Source organism: Malus sylvestris, chromosome 4, assembly GCF_916048215.2.
Source record: "Malus sylvestris chromosome 4, drMalSylv7.2, whole genome shotgun sequence".
NCBI lineage: Eukaryota > Viridiplantae > Streptophyta > Magnoliopsida > Rosales > Rosaceae > Malus > Malus sylvestris.
This window is the reverse complement of record NC_062263.1, coordinates 1734880-1756748: the sequence shown is the minus strand read 5'-3', so window position 1 is coordinate 1756748 and position 21869 is coordinate 1734880. Positions and strand designations below refer to the sequence as shown.

Here is a 21869-nt window from a genome sequence, read left to right as displayed (position 1 = left end):
CCCAGAGTTTCTTAGCAAGCAAACAGAGTATAACAAGGACCCTAAAGTCATATTAGTTGATATCTCTTCTCTCAATTTGTGTTATGTGGTTTTTTTATTTGATAGTTTTCCTGCTTTTACTTGTTTGTTCACATGTAAGTCCCTAACGCACTGCGTCAAGGGATGATAAGCCTTTCTCAAGCTTCTACAAATGCAGCAATTCTACTTTTCTGGTGCAAATGAGAAGAGAAAAAAAAAAGCACACATGCATAAAGATTTGTATGCAATAGAGAGAGAGAGAGTTACAATGACGGTGGTGGGCTGGGCACTAGCTTCGGTTGAGATGACGGTGGTTGCGGAGTTGATAGTGTCAACGCTGCTATCCATGATTGCTTGTGTGATCCCAAAAAGCTCGTTGCTTTGCTTTTGGAGCTAAATTCCTCTTCTTCTTTTTTTCTCAAATAAACAACTCTGGTGAGGATTGACTATATGGGTTTCGAATTCCCTGTTATGTGGCCGGAGAACGACAGTTTTCTGGCTAGATTTGACCGACATGGCAGATTCAATCTAAATGAACATTTCTTGAGCTTGAATTTTAAATTTTTTCATTTTGGTTTTATAGGAAAACTCATTTTAAGGGTATGTTAGTAATTTCATGTAAAATTTTGGTTATAATGACCATTAACTTAAAATGGTGGCTATAATTCAATATATAGGGTCCAAAATTTGGTTAATTTTGCAAATTTCCCTAACAAACCTTCAAAAGAAGATAAAGAAACATGAGAAGAAACCCCACACACATTGTACATTCCGCAATTTCCAGCCACACAATAATAGAGATCTCAACCAAGACGCTCACCCAATGCAGACGAATGTCCACTGGCTCTCAGACCGCCACTTCACCATGTCCCTATTTTCACAAGCACCGGCTTGCATTTTGCTCCATTGCTTCAACGCCCCTAGTGCCAAATCGATAGGTCACTTCATGGTTGGCCTCGACGAGCACTCTAACCCAACACAGCGATGTCGAGAGGTTTTCTAGAGACTCCAGTATTGAGTACGGGTTCGCAGTCGAAATTGTGGGTTCTTGCAATGGCTTCTTGTGCCTATACGATGGTAGACCTAACTTCGGCCATTTTTTGGATATCTAATCCCATTTACTGGTGAATCTTTGGCACTTCCAAGTTCCAACACCTACTTAAAATGAAGAAATTGGTCCATCTGTTTGTGGGTTGGGTTTAGTCCCATCAGTGGTGTCTTTAAAGTTGTTCGGTTTAGCAATCCAAGCAAAGCATTTGATGGAGAATTTGGTGAGCGGAGGTAATGGTTTTGACTGTTGGCTCTGGGAATTGGAGTCTTGAGAGGTTCTCTCTCTAATTGTTCCTACACATTATAAATTGTAGACGTTAGGGTGATGAAAGAATATGGTGTTAAGGAGTCTTGGACCAAGAGCTTGAAATTATCGACTGTTTGATTATCATATTCATCGAGTGGTGAAATTTACAGTGGAAGGAAAAATCTTCTTCTTACGTGATTTTCAACTTACAGAATTATATTCCTTGAAAATTTGGCTCTCTATGTGTCGAGGTTGATGGAATGCTATTCGAGCTTTCATTGACCTCGATCATGCGTGTGTCCATATTCCAAGCTTTGTCTCGCTTAGAGATGCCATTATGGGTTAGAGCTTTTTAAGGCTAGTTAAGCATTATGTCTTTCAAGCTATGTCCAATTTCAAACTTCTAAGTAGTCATTTTGTTACTGATAAGGATGCTTAGTTAAAGATTAGAACTACTATTTTTCACAATTAATTGCAATTCATCCTCTACATTAATCCGTCTTTGTTCAATTTACATATTTTTTTTCGTACATATTGGATTTCTATGAAATTATAAGGCAAGCCCCTTCATAAACAAATGTTGCAAAAGGATGGGTGATTACAAACCCTTCTCATGAAATGACAGGTTGACAAATGGTGAATTCAAATATACAAAGCTGTCTATTTTTCTTGTGGTAAATACATGTTTTTATAGTCAAATATTTACCTAATATACACTAAGATGAACAAGAAGAAACTATACTAGCTATAGCATTAGTCAGTAGTTAACATTTTTATTGTTGTTTCTCAAATTTATATTTGGTATCTCCTAGGATTCTTGAATGCAAGAGAACATTTCTGTTTTTTAGGAGGTATAGGCACACGTTCCTTTGTTGTACTTATCGAAGTTCTCATGTAGATAAATTTTATTTACAGATTGATGAGTTTAGTTATGTCTTTGATTCAGGGAATTGGCAAATGATCCAGTTAAGTTACGGGAAGCGAGTTTCGATCGATCACCACCTCACATTCCCAAACATGTTGAGGTTGATGTGCTGAGAACGGTGATCTTTCAAATGAGCACATATTTTGGTATGGACTTAGCAGCTGAAAACGACGGGACTTTTTTCTGTAGCTCATGAAATGAGAGTTGTGTGTGTGTGTGGATTTGAGAATCAAAGTTACTCTTCCAAGTACTGTCTTCTACCTGGTTTTGAAAATATTCAAGTGACTCGATACAGTGTGTTCCCTTGACATCATGTATATGGTTGGGTCAGGAGTGCGTAGGTTGGGCATGATTCTCAAGTGCCCTTTCCTGTGCCTCCGTTGGTCTTCTTTGGGTCCTTTTGATCCTGTTCTTCTAGCTAGCCAAATGATAAATCCGAGGCTTTGAGTTTTCATAATGCTATTCCTTAAGAGCAACTCCAGCAAAGGCCCCCTAGGGAAACTCACTATTGAATCTGTTTATACCATATTTAGGATCTCGTATTTAGACCTCGTATAAATACTCGAGGGACTTAAATGTAATTATGTAATAAAGGAATGGACAAATATGTAATTAGGGGAGGAGCCCTTATTCTATAAAAAAGGCTCATTCTCACCCTCAGAGGCCAATTCCTAAGCCTCTCACCCCCTCTCAAAGCTCTCACATTACAGAGCTCACTCTCAGAGCTCTCTTTCTCCCTCACTTCTCAGAGAAATACAATACAATCAGTGTGGACGTAGCCCAAACCTTGGGGTGAACCACGATACATCTTGTGTTATTTACATTACATGCAGATTCACGGCCGGATTTACGTTGTTCCAAGACCCTCCGGTTTTGTGCATCAACAGAATCCACACAATAACTACCTTTGATAAACAGTAACCATCTTTTACATCTCCACCCCAAAATTGAATAATCATGACAATAGACAATAAAATATTAATATTTTTATCATAACAACTACAAAAATGCTACTTTTATTACGTAATTCTATTATCATTTATACTATCTTGTTAATATAAATGAGACCTACATGTGTTGACAGACCTTATCTCTGTTAGAGAGATGAGATCTATATGCGTTGATGGATTCCTATCTCTGTTAGAGAGATGATATAAATGATTATACAACTAGTGGTAAGTATAGCATTACTCAACTACCATACTCATCTAAATAGCAATTGACGCCTGGTGCTTGGCGGCGTAAAGTGACAAATTCCCGTCAACCGGAAAATGACCCTCCCCGATTCTATTTGTATTTATTTCTTTGAACTAGCAAAAGCCCAGTCACGAGCAACATCTATATTTGGATTCAGGGCATTTCCACGGATCCAAATTATTAGCCCTGGTTCATTGACATCCTAAATTAGGGGTGGTGCGGATTGGTATGATTCGGTTTGACATAAGAAAAAAAAAAGAAAAAAGAAAAAAAAAAGCCTATTCAATTAGTATTCAACGGTTCAGTTTGGTTTTGTACCTCCAATACCGTCATTAAAAGTAAACCAAACCTAACCATGGTTAATTAGCTTGACTCGGTTTAGTTTGGTCGGTCTAAATCTATCCAACACAAAAAAAAAAGTTCAAGATTTCAAGAGTTTTAACCTTTTAAACATTCATATATCTCACGCATTCTAATTCAATTGAATGATTTAAGTTTTTTCAGAACATAAAAAGTTCATCAAGTGGGATAGAAATTAGTTTTAATTAAATAAAAGGGTGATTTTGTATAAAATCAATAAAAAGTTACAATATTGACAATATATCAACAATATTTATGTTATTGGTACGATACTTAAATGCATTTAAAAAAGTTCATCATGTATTAAGATACTTAAATTGTCACATCCCAGCCCGGGATCCACCACATCCCGGGCCCGCTCCACCATTGTAGCACAATATTGTCTGCTTTGGGCCTCGACTACGTCCTCACGGTTTTGTTTCTAGGAACTCACACGAGAACTTCTCAGTGGGTCACCCATCATGGAATTGCTTTCGCGCGCTACTCGCTTAACTTCGGAGTTCCGATGGAACCCGGAGCCAGTGATCTTCCAAAAAACCTCGTGCTAGATAGGGATGAGAATATACATATAAGGATCATTCCCCTTGGTGATGTGGGATCTTACATAAATGCATTTAAAAAAACAAAAATTACAAAATTTGCCACTACAGCTGTTATGACCTTCAACTAACACTAGGGGTGGTATTGGTATGATTATTGTACCAAAACCCATGTACCAATTACCATACCAAACTTTTGGTATGACAAAATCTATTACCTTTACCGTGCCAAACTTTCGTTATACCGAATTTTGGCATGCCAAATAGTTATGTTGGCATGATATGGTAATGGTAATTACCACTTTGTTTTGGGTCACTCTTTTCGCCCAAAATTTTGGAAAATTTTCCAACCCAATTCAAGGTGCAAACGTATTTTTTGTGATAACTCATCCCTAATTTTATGTTTTTATAAATTTTAAATGAGTGAATTAACGAAAATAGCCTTAGAGGCGAGATCGTTGACTCCAGTTGATCATCATTTCTTGAAGGGTATGGGCTATTATTTATCATATTCTTGAAGTACTCAACGATACAGATGCGTAGGCATAAGCGGAAGCGAATATGGAGTTACAGTTAAAATTTTACAGAACTACAAATTTGAAAAAGTACCCTTGTAAAGATTACTATTTATTATTTTATATATTTCTCATCATTATTATATTATTATTTTGAGATTATTTTGTTATCATATTATTATTTTATTATTAGTTGAGAGAAAAGAGTGGGAGTATTGGCCAATCGGAAAGAGAATGAAAGGAAAAAGATGACTGCTACCCAATTGGAGGAGAATGGTGGGAGAGAGGGAGAGCAACCAAAGAAGGGGGAAAGCATCCTGTTGTTATAGAAGAAATGAAATTGCATAAAAGAAATAAGGACCTCGCTCGAAAGCGAAACGAAATGGGGGACACTATCGGGTATGCCTGACAGAGAGAATTGCTTGCAACGCAACTACAAGCTCAGATGCATGAATGAAAAGAATAAACGAGCTTTTAGCTCGAGAATGCATCTTTTGATCGTTGAACTTTCACGCTCATATAACGAGAAACTATTCCAATCGGGAAAAGGGAAGAAAAATGAGTGACCAATTAGAAATGAGGAAATGAGGGAAGGGAGAGAAGAGAGGATGCCACCCAACTCGAACCCTTACCTGACTTGGGTTTTGACCCAGTTTCTGGCGACTTTTCCGTTGTTTTTTCTGTCCGATTTCCGGCATGTTGAAGCCATCCAACACCACCACCTGACTCATCGATCTTCCTTTTTCAATTCCCACCCAAACTCGACGGCTTATAGCCCCAGTTTCATGAGGAACCGAGTGAGTTACACCGAGGGTCTCACGGCGGCGATCAGCCATTTTTGAAACAAACTTCGTCGACCACCACCATGGGTCGAATTCTCTTGAACCTAGGAACAATCTCAAGGCTTGGTTAGAGCAGCGGAGCACCAGAGAAGCAGAATTGACAACCACCATTTTCTAGGGTTTCCGGCGGGTTCGTGGAGATTTGAAGCTTTTCCCGGACATATTGGACTGGGCCACAAGTATAAAACTTGTTGTCCTCATTGAGATCTTCATTCTAGTAAAATTTAAGAATTTTTGGAATTAGTTGAATTTTCCGGCAAGTCGGGGTGGCCGACCGCCATGTGGGGCGAAGCATGGCCAGTGGGCTAACGCTGCCTTTTTGAGTTAAATTTGATGTTCTGATGTCAATTTGATAACCGTTTGTTATAATTTGATAGTTTGAACCTAGTATGGAATACTACGTCACTTGACCATTTTATGATTCGACGATCTGACCGTTGGATCATTACCAAACTTTAATACGTTATAGTACATAATATTTGAAGATATTAGAAACTTATGGATTGGGAATCCTATGTACAGATCTTCCCTAATTGGATTTGTAAATTCATAAAATAAAATGTCATCCGCCACTTAATTTTAGATTGGCGAAGATCAGACCATTGGATCGTTCTGAAACTTTAGGATGTTGTTTTAGAAGCTTATTGAAACTCTTGGGAAGTTACAAATCAGAAATCCAAGGTTCGGATCTCCCTGATCGAGTTACGTAGGGTTGTGGACCCTACCTTCTACCTTTGACCGACGATTGACTTTTGGTCAATGGGTTAGCAATCATTCTAGAATTCCTTAGGGATGCGTTTTATGTAAGTTACGTGTTCTATCGATAAGAATTCTGGGACGTGATTTGATAATTGTTCAAGGCGCCGATCGTTCGAGACACCTCGACATTCGTGTTAGGGAGTTGTAGCGCGGACTTCAGGTAAGTGGGTCTTTTTCTTTTTATAGTAAATATATGATTGATGGTTTCCAATTATGCATTTGAAAAAGAATTTCTTACCTACACCTGGATTAGACTAAAGTTTATAAAAATTAGCGAAATGATGGAATTTATGAAACATGTTACATCCTACGAGATGCATAGGTATGCTTATAATCTTTGATGCCATAATTATATCTACGGCTATGAATGTTATTATGTTGATTAGAATTATTGCATCATTATGGCATGCTTATATTCATGTAGTCTGCTCATCATTGAAGCACCTCGGTGTTAGTGCTCGCCTCGGGCCAAAGCAGGTCCTTCACGTGTATGTTAACCTCCCGCACTGCACACTCACCTTGGATCCAAGTAGGTGTCAGTCCTGTCGTACAGGTCGCATTAGGCGACTCCGACTCGTAGGTGACCGCGCATAGCGTCAGTCTTCACGTGATCATAGCACTATAGTGTATTATGATTACACCCAGTCATGTCATACATGTTACACTAGGCGACTTTGACTCGTGTGCTAGCATAGATTGATGAACAATAGGTTCAGTCGTATAGGTCCCATTAGGCGACTCTGACTGATGTGCTAGCATAGGTTGTTGAGCACCTGATTTTACTTATATTACTGTTTAAATTTATATTTATTTCAAACCCTAATAGATTAGTGAATATGAATTTTGTTTAATTGATATAAGATTATAGGGTAATACATTATATGGTTATTGATTATAGATTATTCATATGAATACTATGATGATTATTGATTTTTTTTTTTTGAAGTACATAAAAGAGGATATATATATATATATAGGAACTTGAATACACACATGGTCTAGCAAGAAAAAAAACAGTTGAACATGGTGAAGAATTTTACATCATATTTATATTAACATAATAAACCCCAACTCAACCAACTAAAACCCTAAATAAAATGCAGCTCTGCAAATGCCAAAAAATTGATTGCCATAACCAATATAAACCTTAATCAACTTACTCAATTACTTAAAAGACCCTAATGACCAGTTGTTGTTTAGAATAAAAATTGAATTCTTGATTATTCATATGATTGTTGGCATTGATTAATTAAATTGTTGGTTTGATTATATATTACTCTATAGTCTATTCTAGGATTAAGAGTCTAAGATATTTTTCTTTCTTTCATTATACAGTTACATAATAGAACGATGCTATAAAAAATAGTGTTTAAATCCTTTTCCAAATATTCCGGATAGGGATTGGCAAAATACTCATGGGTTTGGGTAACCGCGGTTACCCACCCATTTAAAGTTAACGGTTATGGTTATGGGTAACCGTTTAGACGAACTAACGGTTATGGGTATAATCATTTATCCGTGAAATTTAAATGGACGATTATGGGTATTACCCACGATTATAACGGATATCCATCGGTTATGGGTATTATCCGCGGTTATAACGGATATACATTTACCCATTTAATTTAATATATGTAAAATTAAAAAAAAAAAAAATTAATTTTCCATATTTTCAATTTCCATATTTTCTTGCATTTTCTCATAAACCAAACAGGGCATCAAATTTAATTTTTCTTTTTAACTCTTATTCGGTGCTGGGTTTTGATTGCTCATTATTTCAAGTTTCATGAATTCGGTTTCTCCAAGAATTGCGATATTTTTATGAATTTTTGTGCTTTAGCAATTGATGAAGCTTGAATTTCTATACAATTGATTATGTGTTAAAGAATAATCATACCCTTTTTTTTGTCAATGGAGAAAAAAAGGTCTAGATATGATTTTTACATGTTCAATTTATGTTGGGCAGCCTTCTAACTTTGTATTTTATAGGATTAAGTATTATGTTTTCTATGGTTGATTAGCTAAAATGTCGAAAAAATGAGTCTAGATATGATTTTTACATGTTCAATTTATGCTGGGCAGCATTCTAACTTTGTATTTTATAGGATTAAGTATTATGTTTTCTATGGTTGATGAGCTAAAATGTCAAAAAAATGGGTCTTCGTTAATGTTGTATATGTTGTGAAACAAAATGCAATGTGTGACCGTGATGTTTAGTCGTCTATTGAGCCTTTGAAATCCCCGAATTTTGTAATTTTCAAGTTGTTAAAAAAAAAAAATACATGTAGACGGATGAAAAAAAGGGTAAATGGGTAAAAAATGATAAACAGGTTCAAAAACAGGTAAACGGGTAAATGGTTATGGTTAAATGGGTAAACGGTTATGGTTATGGTTAAATGGGTACACGGTTATGGGTATGGTTAACCATTTATAAACGGTTATGGGTATAGGTATAACCGTTTATGCAATTACCCGACGGGTAAACGGTTATGGGTAAATAACCGCAGTTACTCACCCGCCATAACCATTGCCCATCCCTAACTCCGCATAGTCCTCCTCTTCCTTCAAATATTCCGGATAGTCCTCCTCCACCTTCAAATATTTCGAGTAGTCCTCCTCCGAGTATTCTGGGTAGTCCTCTTCCTTTGTATTGATTAATTATAGAAGATATTACTATATAAAAAGATTTGATTGTTGCCATTTTTCTTTAACCTTGCACTCTTTTAAGTTCGCCCCCCCTCCCCCCCCCCCAAAAAAGAATTCCTGGCTTCACCATTGAGTACCTGTGAGATTTGTAATCCAGGAATGAAGAATAATAAGTAATAATATTGTGGAATATTCCACTGCTGTGTGAGTCTTCAAATCATAATTCGTTAGCCTAACCCCTCATACACGATAACTTGCAGCCTTTAGGCCCGTCCATCACGGCAGTGTTGATCATATAAAGTATTCAACTATGAAGCCATATGGTTCAATGGTACCAATGATATCAGCAAATACCGACATCGGTTGTATTACATTTTCAATTACCGAGAATCACATCGTTACTGTAAATTATTTAGTTGCTTGTTTTCTTTGTTTTTAGAAGGCGTATTACGTTTTTTTTTTTTTTTGGAAACTTAGAAGGCGTATTACTTTGCCTCAAGGAGTTACTGTAAATGGTTGTTGTTTTCATTTTGGGTTAAGTACTTAAAACCCTTCAATCTTTTAATGTCATTTTAAATTGGTCTCAATTTTTTGATATATTCCAAACAATTATCCAACTTATTGAAAATATTACATCTATTAAGCCTCAGTTAATTTTTCTATTAAATGTATATGTGGCAACAATGCGTTCCACTTTTTAGCTTACTTGAACATTAAAATAATACTAAAATTAACTTAAAAAAGACATGAAAATAAAAAATAAAAGTAAATAAACAAATTCGCCAAAAAAAAAATGAAAATAAAAAATTCCTAAATATCACCTTCAAGCTCAACTTACGACCATTGAAACCTCATTCCTGCGTAACCCACCAACGGAGCATATCATGATCAACACTAATACTGATTACATCAAAATCTAAATTTTAAACATATCGACAATGATTTAACAAGTATTGAATTGGATCGAAAACGAACCTAATGTAAGCCGTAGTTAATTTAACAGAAATTTAAATCAGGCTTCACAGATCTGAAATTTTCAGTAGACTAGTTAGTTGTTTGGAATATTTAAAAAGGTTGGGACCATTTTGAAATGACACTAAAAGATTGAGGGGTTTTAGGTACTTAATCCTTTCATTTTTATATAAGAAATAGGCTTTATCCTGACACCTCCTAAAACTCAAGTTCATTCTCATTTTACCCTGTAAACTCAAATTGTCCCACTTAACTTCTGTTTGGCATTTTTGCGGAGAAATGTCTCGGGTTGAATGAGGAAACAGGGACTAAATACGCCTAATAAAGCCATACGACAAGTCGTCTCATCGCTTATTAGTGGTAACGTGGATCCTCATGTAGTAGACTTGCAACAATAAAAAAGTCAAAAGTTAGGCATGCGCTTATGCCTATAAAACCAAAGGCCCATCGGTTCCCAACTTCATCATTTCATCACCAAATTAATTTGGCAGCAAATTGAAGAACTGATTGCTTAATCATGATGAACAACCAAGTAATCCTCAGTCTCACCTTAGCCATCTTCTTCGCAGGTAAACAAATTGACTTGTTTTGTTCTTTTTGTTTACAGTTATTTGTATGTGATTTGGTACGTGTCATGATTCATGAAAAATATTATATCAATCATTAAACTGTCAGATATGAAATTTTAAACTGATGATTCTTGTTTCGTTTGAACGTTATTAATTTGTGTTCAAATTGATCGATAGTTGGTAACATTATCTCATAGACACATATATAGAGATATAGAGATATTTTTTTGTTAACATAATGGTTATTTGATTATTCGTTTACAATTGGCATGTAGGTGCACATGCAGCTACGATCACCTTCACCAACAGTTGCCCCTATACCGTATGGCCAGGGTCCCTAACCTCCGATCAACAACCACAACTATCCTCCACAGGGTTCGAGTTAGCATCCGGCGCTAGCAGTTCCTTGACCACTCCAGTCCCATGGAAAGGCGGCTTCTGGGGCCGAACCGGATGCTCCACTGACGCCTCAGGAAAGTTCAGTTGTGCCACAGCAGAGTGTAGCTCTGGCCAAGTCACATGCAACGGTAACGGAGCAGTTCCACCAGCAAGCCTAGTCGAAATAAATATTGTCGCAAACGGAGGCCAAGATTCCTACGACGTACGTCTTATTGATGGCTTCAACTTGCCCGTGTCTGTTGCCCCACAAGGCGGCACGGGCGACTGCCAGACCTCTTCCTGTCCCGCCAACGTCAACGCCGTTTGCCCAGCTGAGCTGCAAGTGAAGGGGTCCGATGGGAGGGTAATTGCATGCAAGAGTGCGTGTACACAATTTAATCAACCACAATACTGCTGCACTCCTCCTAATGACACACCTGCTACATGTCCACCCACAAAATACTCTAAGATCTTTGAGGACCAGTGCCCTCAGGCTTATAGCTACGCTTATGATGATGTCAACAGCACCTTTAAATGCAGCGGTGGACCAAACTACGTTATTACGTTCTGTCCATCAGCCTAAAAATAGAACTAGAAAGGACATTATGTAATATCCATTCATATCATACTATAGGAGAAATAAACTTTATGAATTTTGACGCTTAGTATTGTCATGAATTTGTAATAATTTCAATGAAATAAATAAAGAATAATACTCTTGCATTCCCCTCTTCGGGGATGAGCTATTCATGACTACTTCCAAATATGTATTTTTATCGTAGAAAATTTATAATTAGAACCGTTCAATTTCTTAATTTTTCTTTAAATATTATCCCGACAAAAAATCATTTGAATCAGAAATTATTTTATTTTTTAAATGTATCAAATAAATTAACCATGTAAGCATCAAATAAATCAGCAGCCTCTTTACATATTAGCCTAAACTATAGGTACTTGAAAGGACAAAATTCCCTTTTATCTATTACGATACATACAATAGGACAAATAAACCCTATTAATTTTAACACATAGGTATTGTCATGAATATGAAATATTTCTATGAAATAAGATGTTGTCCAAGGACTACGTAGCTAATGCGCTGTTTCTAGCTAGCATTAGTGCAAGAACCGACGTGTTTAAATTTTTAACCCAAAAAATTTAGGGTTTAACCTAGAAGCATATTTTCTGCTCCAACTCTTATGGATTAAATTTTTAGTTTGAGATTATTAAAAAAATGAATTTAGGATTCTTAAAGTAACTTCAAAAAAAAAAAAATTTGGTAGACTATCCTAATTTAATTTTATGAACATTTTAACTTAAAAATATTTAGATTCTGATAATATTGAAAAATCACGAAACTGACACCATGAAACTCGTCAAACACTATGAAAGAATATGAAAAAACAATTGTTTTTAATTACTTTAGCCGTTGAATCTAAATTTGGAGCATTAAATCTATTTTTTTTTACCGTTGGATTTGATCATAGGAGATCTTAACTGTTGGGAAAAACTAAAAAAAATACATATATATGGTGAGCCAACCCTACTAACCCAGGGGGAATCCTGGCCTAAATTTGCCTCAGAAATGAGTTTTGGTTTAAAACTTATATTTACCCTAAGGGTTGGAACAAGTTGGGGTAGGTTTAGAACCTAAAATTTGAATTTAACTCTAAGGGTTGGAGTAGATCTAAAGGGGGTAAAAGCTACATCTCACCGGAAAATGGTACATTTGCTAATTTTTCAGTAGTTTAGGACTAGTTGGAAAATGAATGAAGAAATTTGATTCTAAAATTTTATTTTATTTTATTTTATTTAAAAAATGGACTAGCTGGTGGTTTCGTCATGACAGTCCTCTCTTCCAAGGATCGGAAAGGCTCACATAGGCATTTCAGTCTCCTCCTGACCACCATTATATGATTCACCAACACCAGGTATTATTAGTATAGTTTAAAATTAAGGGGAGTTTGGCATTGTTCATAAGCACATTGAAATTGGCTACATTTCCATTTATTGCCATTTAATTACAAAACTGCCGCTCTTCTGAAAACAATCAAAAGGAGTTGGGTTCATTCAATTTCGGCCTGGAATTGGGTTGAGCCGTGTAGGATGGGCCTGTTTTCAACAAGGGCAATTTCTAAGGTGCAGACAGAGCTTTGTGGACAGTGTGTCCAGATGGGATGTGGACCGTAAGATTAAATTTGAACGGCTGAAAACAAATTCATTAGAAAGGGCTTAGTGTGAAACCGGGTTAAAAAAGACTCGTGAGTTAATGAAAACGGTATCCGTGAGAATTTAAAAAATAGGAAATTAAACTCTCCCTCCTATGCGCACTACAACAGTTGAAACCATAAGCAACAGTTGAGACTCTAAATAGAATTATAGTCACCCTTTTAAGTTTATGATAATTATAATCAAAAGTTGAAATGAAAGTACTGATATACTCTTAAAATGAGTTTTCCTATCACAACCAAAAAACAAAATCCTACAAAAACACTCAAACATTGATAGTTTTCATTCTTAGGATTGAAAATACGTGTAAGAACGCAAAATCCAACTGTCCATATATGTGTGTTTTAGATTCCCAGAGTTTCTCAGCAACCAAACAAAGTATAACAAGGACCCTAAAGTCATATTAGTTGATATCTTTTCTCTCAATTTGTGTTACGTGGATTTTTTATCTGATAGTTTTCTTGCTTTTACTTGTTTGTTTACATGTAAGTCCCAAATGCACTGCGTCAAGGAATGATAAGCCTTTCTCAAGCTTCTACAAATGTAGCAATTCTACTTTTCTGGTGCAAATGAGAAAAGAAAAAAAAAGCACACATGCATAACGATTTGTATACAATAGAGAGAGAGACTTACAAAGACGGTGGTGGGCTGTGCACTAGCTTCGGTTGAGATGACGGTGGTTGCGGAGTTGATAGTGTCAACGCTGCTATCCATGATTGCTTGTGTGATCCCATAAAGCTTGTTGCTTTGCTTGTGGAGCTAAATTCCTCTTCTTTTTTTTCTCAAATAAACAACTCTGGCGAGAATTGACTATATGAGTTTTGAATTCCCTCCTATGTGGCCGGAGAATGACAATTTTTTGGCTAGATTCGACAGACATGGCAGATTCAATCTGAATGAACATTTCTTGAGCTTGAATTTGAATTTTTTTCATTTTGGTTTTATGGGAAAACTCATTTTAAGGGTATGTTAGTAATTTCATATAAAATTTTGGGTATAATGATCATTAATTTAAATCGGTGGCTATAATTCAATATATAGGGTCCAAAATTTGGTTAATTTTGCAAATTTCCCTAACAAACCTTCACAAGAAGAAGATAAAGAAACATGAGAAGAAACCCCACATTGTACATTCCGCAATTTCCAGCCACACAATAATAGAGATCTCAACCAAGACGCTCACCCAATGCAGACGACTGTCCACTGGCTCTCAGACCGCCACTTCACCATTCCATGTCCCTATTTTCACAAGCACCGGCTTGCATTTTGCTCCATTGCTTCATCGCCCCTAGTGCCAAATCATAGGTCACTTCATGGTTGGCCTCGACGAGCACTCTAACCCAACACAGCGATGTCGAGAGGTTTTCTAGAGACTCCAGTATTGAGTACGGGTTCGCAGTCGAAATTGTGGATTCTTGCAATGGCTTCTTGTGCCTATACGATGGTAGACCTAACTTCGGCCATTTTTTGGATATCTAATCCCATTTACTGGTGAATCTTTGGCACTTCCAAGTTCCAACACCTACTTAAAATGAAGAAATTGGTCCTTCTGTTTGTGGGTTGGGTTTAGTCCCATCAGCGGTGTCTTTAAAGTTGTTCGGTTGAGCAATCTAAGCAAAGCATTTGATGGAGAATTTGTTGAGCGGAGGTAATGGTTTTGACTCTTGGCTCTGGCAATTGGAGTCTTGAGAGGTTCTCTCTCTAATTGTTCCTACACATTATAAATAGTAGATGTTAGGGTGATGAAAGAATATGGTGTTAAGGAGTCTTGGACCAAAGAGCTTGGAATTATCGACTGTTTGATTATCATATTCATCGAGTACAGTGGAAGGAAAAATCTTCTTCTTACGTGATTTTCAACTGACAAAATTATATTCCTTGAAAATTTGGCTCTCTATGTGTCGAGGTTGATGGAATGCCATTCGAGCTTCCATTGACCTCGATCATGCATGTGTCCATATTCCAAGCTTTGTCTCGCTCGGAGATGTCATCATGGGTTAGATCTTTTTAAGGTTAGTTAAGCATTTTGTCTTTCAAGCTATGTCCAATTTCAAACTTCTAAGTCATTTTTGTTACTGATAAGGATGCTTAGTTAATGTATAGATTAGAACTACTATTTTTCACAATTAATTGCAAATCATCCTTTACATTAATCCGTCTTTGTTCAATTTACATATTTTTTTTTCGTACATATTGGATTTCTATGAAATTATAAGGCAAGCCCCTTCATAAACAAATATTGCAAAAGGATGGGTGATTAGAAACCCTTCTCATGAAATGACGGGTTGACAAATGGTGAATTCAAATAAACAAAGCTGTCTATTTTTCTTGTGGTAAATACATGTTTTTATAGTCAAATATTTACCTAATATACACTAAGATGAACAAGAAGAACCTATACTAGCTATAGCATTAGTCAGTATTTAACATTTTTATTGTTGTTTCTCAAATTTATATTTGGTATCTCCTAGGATTCTTGAATGCAAGAGAACATTTCTGGTTTTTCGGAGGTATAGGCACACGTTCCTTTGTTGTACTTAATCGATAATCGAAGTTCTCATGTAGATAAATTTTATTTACAGATTGATGAGTTTAGTTATGTCTTTGATTCAGGGAATTGGCAAATGATCCAGTTAAGTTACGGGAAGCGAGTTTCGATCAATCACCACCTCACATTCCCAAACATGTTGAGGTTGATGTGCTGAGAACGGTGATCTTGCAAATGAGCACATATTTTGGTATGGACTTAGCAGCTGAAAACGACGGGACTTTTTTTCTGTAGCTCATGAAATGAGAGTTGTGTGTGTGTGTGGATTTGAGCCTCAAAGTTACTCTTCCAAGTACTGTCTTCTACCTGGTTTTGAAAATATTCAAGTGACTCGATACAGTGTGTTCCCTTGACATCATGTATATGGTTGGGTCAGGAATGCGTAGGTTGGGCATGATTCTCAAGTGCCCTTTCCTGTGCCTCCGTTGGTCTTCTTTGGGTCCTTTTGATCCTGTTAATCTAGCTAGCCAAATGATAAATCCGAGGCGCTTTGAGTTTTCATAATGCTATTCCTTAAGAGAAACTCCAGCAAAGGCTCAATAGGGCAACTCACTATTGAATCCACACAATAACTACCTTTAATAAACAGTAATCGTCTTTTACATCTCCATCTCAAAATTGAATAATCATGACAATAGGCAATAAAATATTAATATTTTTTCCTCACCTAATCCATACACCCCCATCACCCTTGCCATTTTTTCCCTCATTTGACCGGTTATTCCTCTTTCTTTCTTTTCTCTCTCTCTTGCTTTTTCTTTCTTTTTCTCCCTCTTTTCCAGTTCACTCTCGTGAGCTCTCTTCCTCCTTCCTCTTGAAACCTTCAACAAATCAAGCTCAAAAATAATATTTTTGGAATCCTTGGAACTCAAGGAACCCAACCATGGCCTTGCATGTGGCATCGATGCATGGTGCGAGGTCCTACCATTGAAGCCAAGAGCTTGAGCTCTCAATCTCGAACCCAGGTGATGTTTCAATCTCTATCTTGTGTTCTTGAGCTTTAAATCTTGTTGTGTTGCAATTCTTGTGGTTTAATTCGAGGGCTTAATTCTCTGCATGCATCCCATTCTTTTTCCAGATTCCAACAAAGGAAAACAGACGAATTCGAGCTGGGTCACCCTGAGGTCAGCCACACATCACACAGCCATCAGGCTGGCCTGTCCACCAGGCCTCCCCCGAGCTCCATTGCTTGCATGGGCTGGAGCCAATTGCTGGGCAATTGGGTGATTGGAATCACCTGTCCATTTGGCTAAAGAGCACACAAGAGTTGCTCTAAGTTGGTACTTTTCTAAAAGCCAAAACACTTATGACTACGTACTGGTTTGGTACTGAGGTGCTTTTATAAAAATGGGTATAAAAAAAACTGAGCTAAAAAAGGTGTTAGATAAACACTTAAAAACAACTTATTTTCACAGTTTTTGGTGAAAAAAAAGCTAAAAACGTGAAGCAGCAAAAATGAGCTTTGAAAAAAAAATTGAAAACGTGAAACAACATAAATTTTGGATTATATGTTGAACGTTGGATTATGATTTGTTGTAAAACGTTGGATTATATGTTTAAGTTAAAGTTTATAAATATTTTTCTTTTAAAAATAAAGCATATTTAGTAATTCACATTTATTTGTTAAGAAAATTAAATTAATGGCACATCTAGTATTGTATCATTTTTTTATCATTTCACACAATCAAAGCTGTTTTACATAAAACTACGAAGCACTATAATATTGCTTTTTTTTTTTCCAAAAGCACTTTTAAAAAAAGTTTACCATACACTTTACTGCTTTATTTCACATCTGCTTATTCTCACCGCACAGCAGAAGCAATTTATTTTTTTTTTTTCAAAACACAGCAATACAAAACCAACCCAATAGAAAAAGTTAGAAAAGTTTTTTATTCATATAAGTGCTTTTTGGAGAAGCTTCTTAATAAAGCACTTTCAAGTACATTTTCAAGAAAACTTCTGATTTTAATAAGAATTTTAACTTCTGATTTTAATAAGAATTTTAACGCCAATTAGGTCTAGTAATATTCATCTAACCCTCAGTCGACAGTCCGACATCAATTTATGTCAACATTATAAGACATTCTGAAATCACAACAACAAGACATTAGGATCACGAATAAATCAAATCAATATAAAATAGAGATTAACTAATTATATTAAACTTATCTGTTGAAGTGGAGGAAGAAGAAGAAGCCATGACTGCTAGGGTTTCATAAGGAATCTTCTACACTCAACGGCCTGAAGTTCCAGCATAGAATAGGGTTTTGCTCATAATCGATTGATGCCGTGAGTGCAGGGATGCTCCTTATATATAGCTAACAATTCGGATACCAGGCCTATCAACCAATACCCGGATATACCATATCAATTAGGGTTTCGCAGCAGTCAAACTTGCTGCTGAACTCTTGTCAAATACCTGATAAGGTTTCTCACATATAGTTGCATGTCATTAGGACTCTCAACCTCAGCCAAGTAATAGCGTAATCTTCTCAACAATAACTCATAACCGAATTACAAGTTGTTGAGAACCAGAAGTCATTCTCCTTGACACTCACAATCTTACATTCTCCCACTTGAGTGTCCAAGAAGAATGACATTACATTGGTTGAGACTAAGGTGATCACTTAGTCCACAAAAAGACCGCAACAAAACCTTTAGCAACCTATCACTCATGACTTGAATACTGGACCATAAATGCAGTATGTAATTCCTTCTACACGTGCAATTTATCATCACAAGCATTCAAACCATGAGCACTATGTTGTCTGACAAAATTCAAAAGTTTCAGGTTGATAAACAAAATTCAACTCCTGAAGTGAGCCTTATGCAAGCATGGCTCATATTTTCTGTCAATTAAAACATAAAAATAAGAGAAGATGCAAATACAATATACTGTTACAAAATTACTCTCTTATCAAGATTTATGAATAAAATTTCGCTATTAAACCATTTTCCACTAACACTTCAATTCGATAATGCAAAAGCAATTTTAAACTCCCACCGATTAAAAGAGTAAAAAAAATCTCATAAATGCACATACTTCTTAAAAGCTCCCACTGATCAAGCATTAATCAAGCATTTATAAGTATTGAGAATTCAACATCAACTACTAATTTTCTGACTATATCTCTATGTCAGATATTGCAAGGAAGTGAGTGGCTAAAAGGATATACAAAATCTTATGGTCAGTTTTATTCATCTAAAATTTGACAGAAACAGAAAACTTTAACAGAACGTTTTCTGATAGCAACAAAAACATATAATTCCAGAATCATCTTTGGACAAAATCTGATTATACTAGGTTTTCATAGATAAAACATAAAATACAAGGGCAAACGTATATAGTTTCAACACTTTTGAGCAGATGAAGTATATACAATATTGTCAATTCCATGTTTAACCGTTCATTGATTTATAGTTGGACTGGATAAGAAAACACTTTTGAGCAGATTAATTATCCATCAATAACATATAAATCACAAGTCCAATTTCTTGAACAACAAACAAGGATTAATGAGCAAACACTTTTGAGCAGAATATACTCATTAACCCTTCTTGAATTTTCTGCAAGATTAGTTGCATATATATAACAAATAAAATATAAATAAGTATGATAATGTACGTTCTATCTACCATAACCATTAAAAGCATGCAAAATTGATGAGTGTGAAGCCCATAATACATTATTTCTCCCACTTGGGCAAACACTCAAAATTGCAAGTTCAAACACTAAATAAAGTGGTTTTCATATAACAAAATATAGGCTAGTTGAATCAATAAAGATAGAGTAAGCTTTACCAAAATTTCAGATTTAATCATAATTTAAATAAAACCAATTTACAATCTTTAATATGCTCAAAACACGAAAATTTCTTAAATAAATTAAAGGTTCATTTCATTAGATAAATAACTTTTAATATGCCCAAAACGTTAAAATTTCTTAAACAAATTAGTTGTGTCACAAAATAGTTGGTTTGGACATAATAAACCAATCTATATGTATCAAAATTAGGCTTATATAAGGAACAATATCTAAACATTATTAATCAATCTAAAAGGGACAAGTGATTAGATAAACCAATGGCTACAAAATTTATTTTAGTGTATGAGAGAAGACTCACATATGTTTTAAAGATTAGGTCATAAATTAAAATGAAACCTAATAAGAGAATCCAAACTCAAAATTTATGTTTTAATTCTAAAACAAAGTCGATTAAAGTAAACACATAGATTTCTCAACAACATCAAATTTTCAACAATAATTTTAATCCAATTTAGAATTCACAGAAAATTAAGGCAAAAGATTGGCAAATTTACCTACTCATTTTCGATTCTAGAAGATTCATCATGGAAGTAGTCGAGTTGTGGAGGATCGAACAAACTCCAAATTGCATGATTGTTACACCTTTGGGCAGAAACTAATCATGCAAAGAAAATACCTGCATAGCTAGCCAAAACACAAAATACACAAAATACATATAACTTCAACAGCTTTGGCTAGATGAACATATGTTAAAAGTATTTTATGATTTGCTATAATACTAATTTATAATTGGTGAGTGATTTCCTGAATTTCCCATTGGGACAAAAGTATTCACCATATAAATTAGAATTCTGATTTTTCAAAATAATCTTTTAGAATAGTATTAAATAACCGTTTTGTTGGATATTCAATGATTCTCAAAAGATTCAATCAGACATAAAAAGTATGTCGTTGTTGACATTGAACAATAGAGTTTTCGAAAGAGGAAACATGGTTATCCAGTTATTCGATAGCGACCAAAATGATCAATTAGCAAACTGATGCCACTTTCCAATTTCTCTCAAAAGACAATTATCATCATAGTCAGAATTGATGACCAAACAAAACATTGGTTTAAGCAAAACAAACCAATACATCTTTAAATCAAAATTTAATCAGTGTTGTCTATAAAATTCATTAGTATTGAGAATTTGCATAAAATAAAGACATATTGGAACCATAACCTTGTATAATAATCGGTACTAATAGATGTGCACATATCAGTGAAACAATATCACATAACAAAACTACTTTTGAAGTACCAAAATTCAGCAGTACTACTTTAGTTTGCAAATTCACTAAAAACTCAATTCTCTTTAGATTGTCTTGAAAATTTTCTCGTATGAACTAGACATATATGACTACTATTTTGCAAAGTTTTATGATTTTTAAAATCTTATAAGCGAGCCAAAAATGAATTTGAAAAGAGAGGTTATGCAGAAACAGCAGAAAATGTTCAGAAATTACCTGAGATTACAGATTCACCAAATATTCATTGTTCATCCGATATGCATCAGAATTTTCAAACATAAAGTAAACATAAAAATCTGTTATTTCCCAAAATTTCATAATTTTTGCAATCTTAAAAGTGGGCTAAAACTAAAATCAAAATGGAATGTGCTGCAGAAGCTGCAGAAATTCCGAACTACATACCCGAGACTAAAACAAAATTCACCAATAATTCATTTTGCAGCCAATTGTCGTGCAAATTTTCAGATTTAAACTAGATATATCGATCTATATCATACTAAAATTTCATGAATTTAGGAGTTGAATGGGTATACCAAAATAATATCACAAACAGACAATGTTGCAGAAATTTGAAAATTTCAGTAGCATAATCTCCTTTTTAAATTTTACAATGATTTCATGTCATGCCAAAATGACGTGAGAACTTTTAATTATAAAAATCATATACTAACATAGCATGATAAAATTACATAATAATTCACAACTGACCATGAGTAGTTTTAAAATAACCTTTAGCATGTCCATAATGTATCAAAATCTCCCTTTAAGATAAGAACATAATTCAAAAGGGAAACCAAAAACGCCCAGTCATTAGTGTGTATTTGAGAAATTTCCCAAAAGCACTTGAGTCTCAACTTTGCAATTTTATGTTTGAAGATGAAAGTCACAAAGGACAAACGTAGCAAAGAAAGTCTCAACATTAATTGGTCCCAACCATCAGTCATAGAAGCATAAGGGAAATCAAAAGTTACCAAATTCTTATTACTGAAGAGGGATGCTTCCAGGCATAACAATAGATG

The 21869-nt window shown here is 35.3% G+C and overlaps 1 protein-coding gene and 1 long non-coding RNA gene across 3 annotated transcripts; both read left to right on the top strand.

The window, feature by feature from the left end:
• The first annotated feature begins 793 nt into the window (after positions 1-793).
• Positions 794-16317, top strand: LOC126618716 (uncharacterized). 2 transcript variants are annotated; one of them, XR_007621820.1, is made up of 3 exons: positions 794-1343; positions 14939-15258; positions 15860-16317. It is a non-coding gene; the product is annotated as an uncharacterized LOC126618716 (long non-coding RNA). The 2 variants fall into 2 exon arrangements; XR_007621821.1 differs by having other exon boundaries at positions 794-1566; positions 15153-15258.
• LOC126618715 (thaumatin-like protein 1b) lies at positions 10483-11773 on the top strand. Its single transcript, XM_050286859.1, has 2 exons — positions 10483-10639; positions 10915-11773. Exons 1-2 carry the CDS (start codon positions 10588-10590, stop codon positions 11598-11600), a joined length of 738 nt encoding a protein of 245 aa, XP_050142816.1. The 5' UTR covers positions 10483-10587; the 3' UTR covers positions 11601-11773.
• Positions 16318-21869: the final 5552 nt, after the last annotated feature.

Bases quoted from the DNA above. Each gene is read 5' to 3' on its own strand.
- LOC126618715 (XM_050286859.1), top strand. From the start codon at position 10,588: ATGATGAACAACCAAGTAATCCTCAGTCTCACCTTAGCCATCTTCTTC. The intron at 10,640-10,914 runs GTAAACAAATTG...ATTGGCATGTAG, and splicing joins CTTAGCCATCTTCTTCGCAG to GTGCACATGCAGCTACGATC.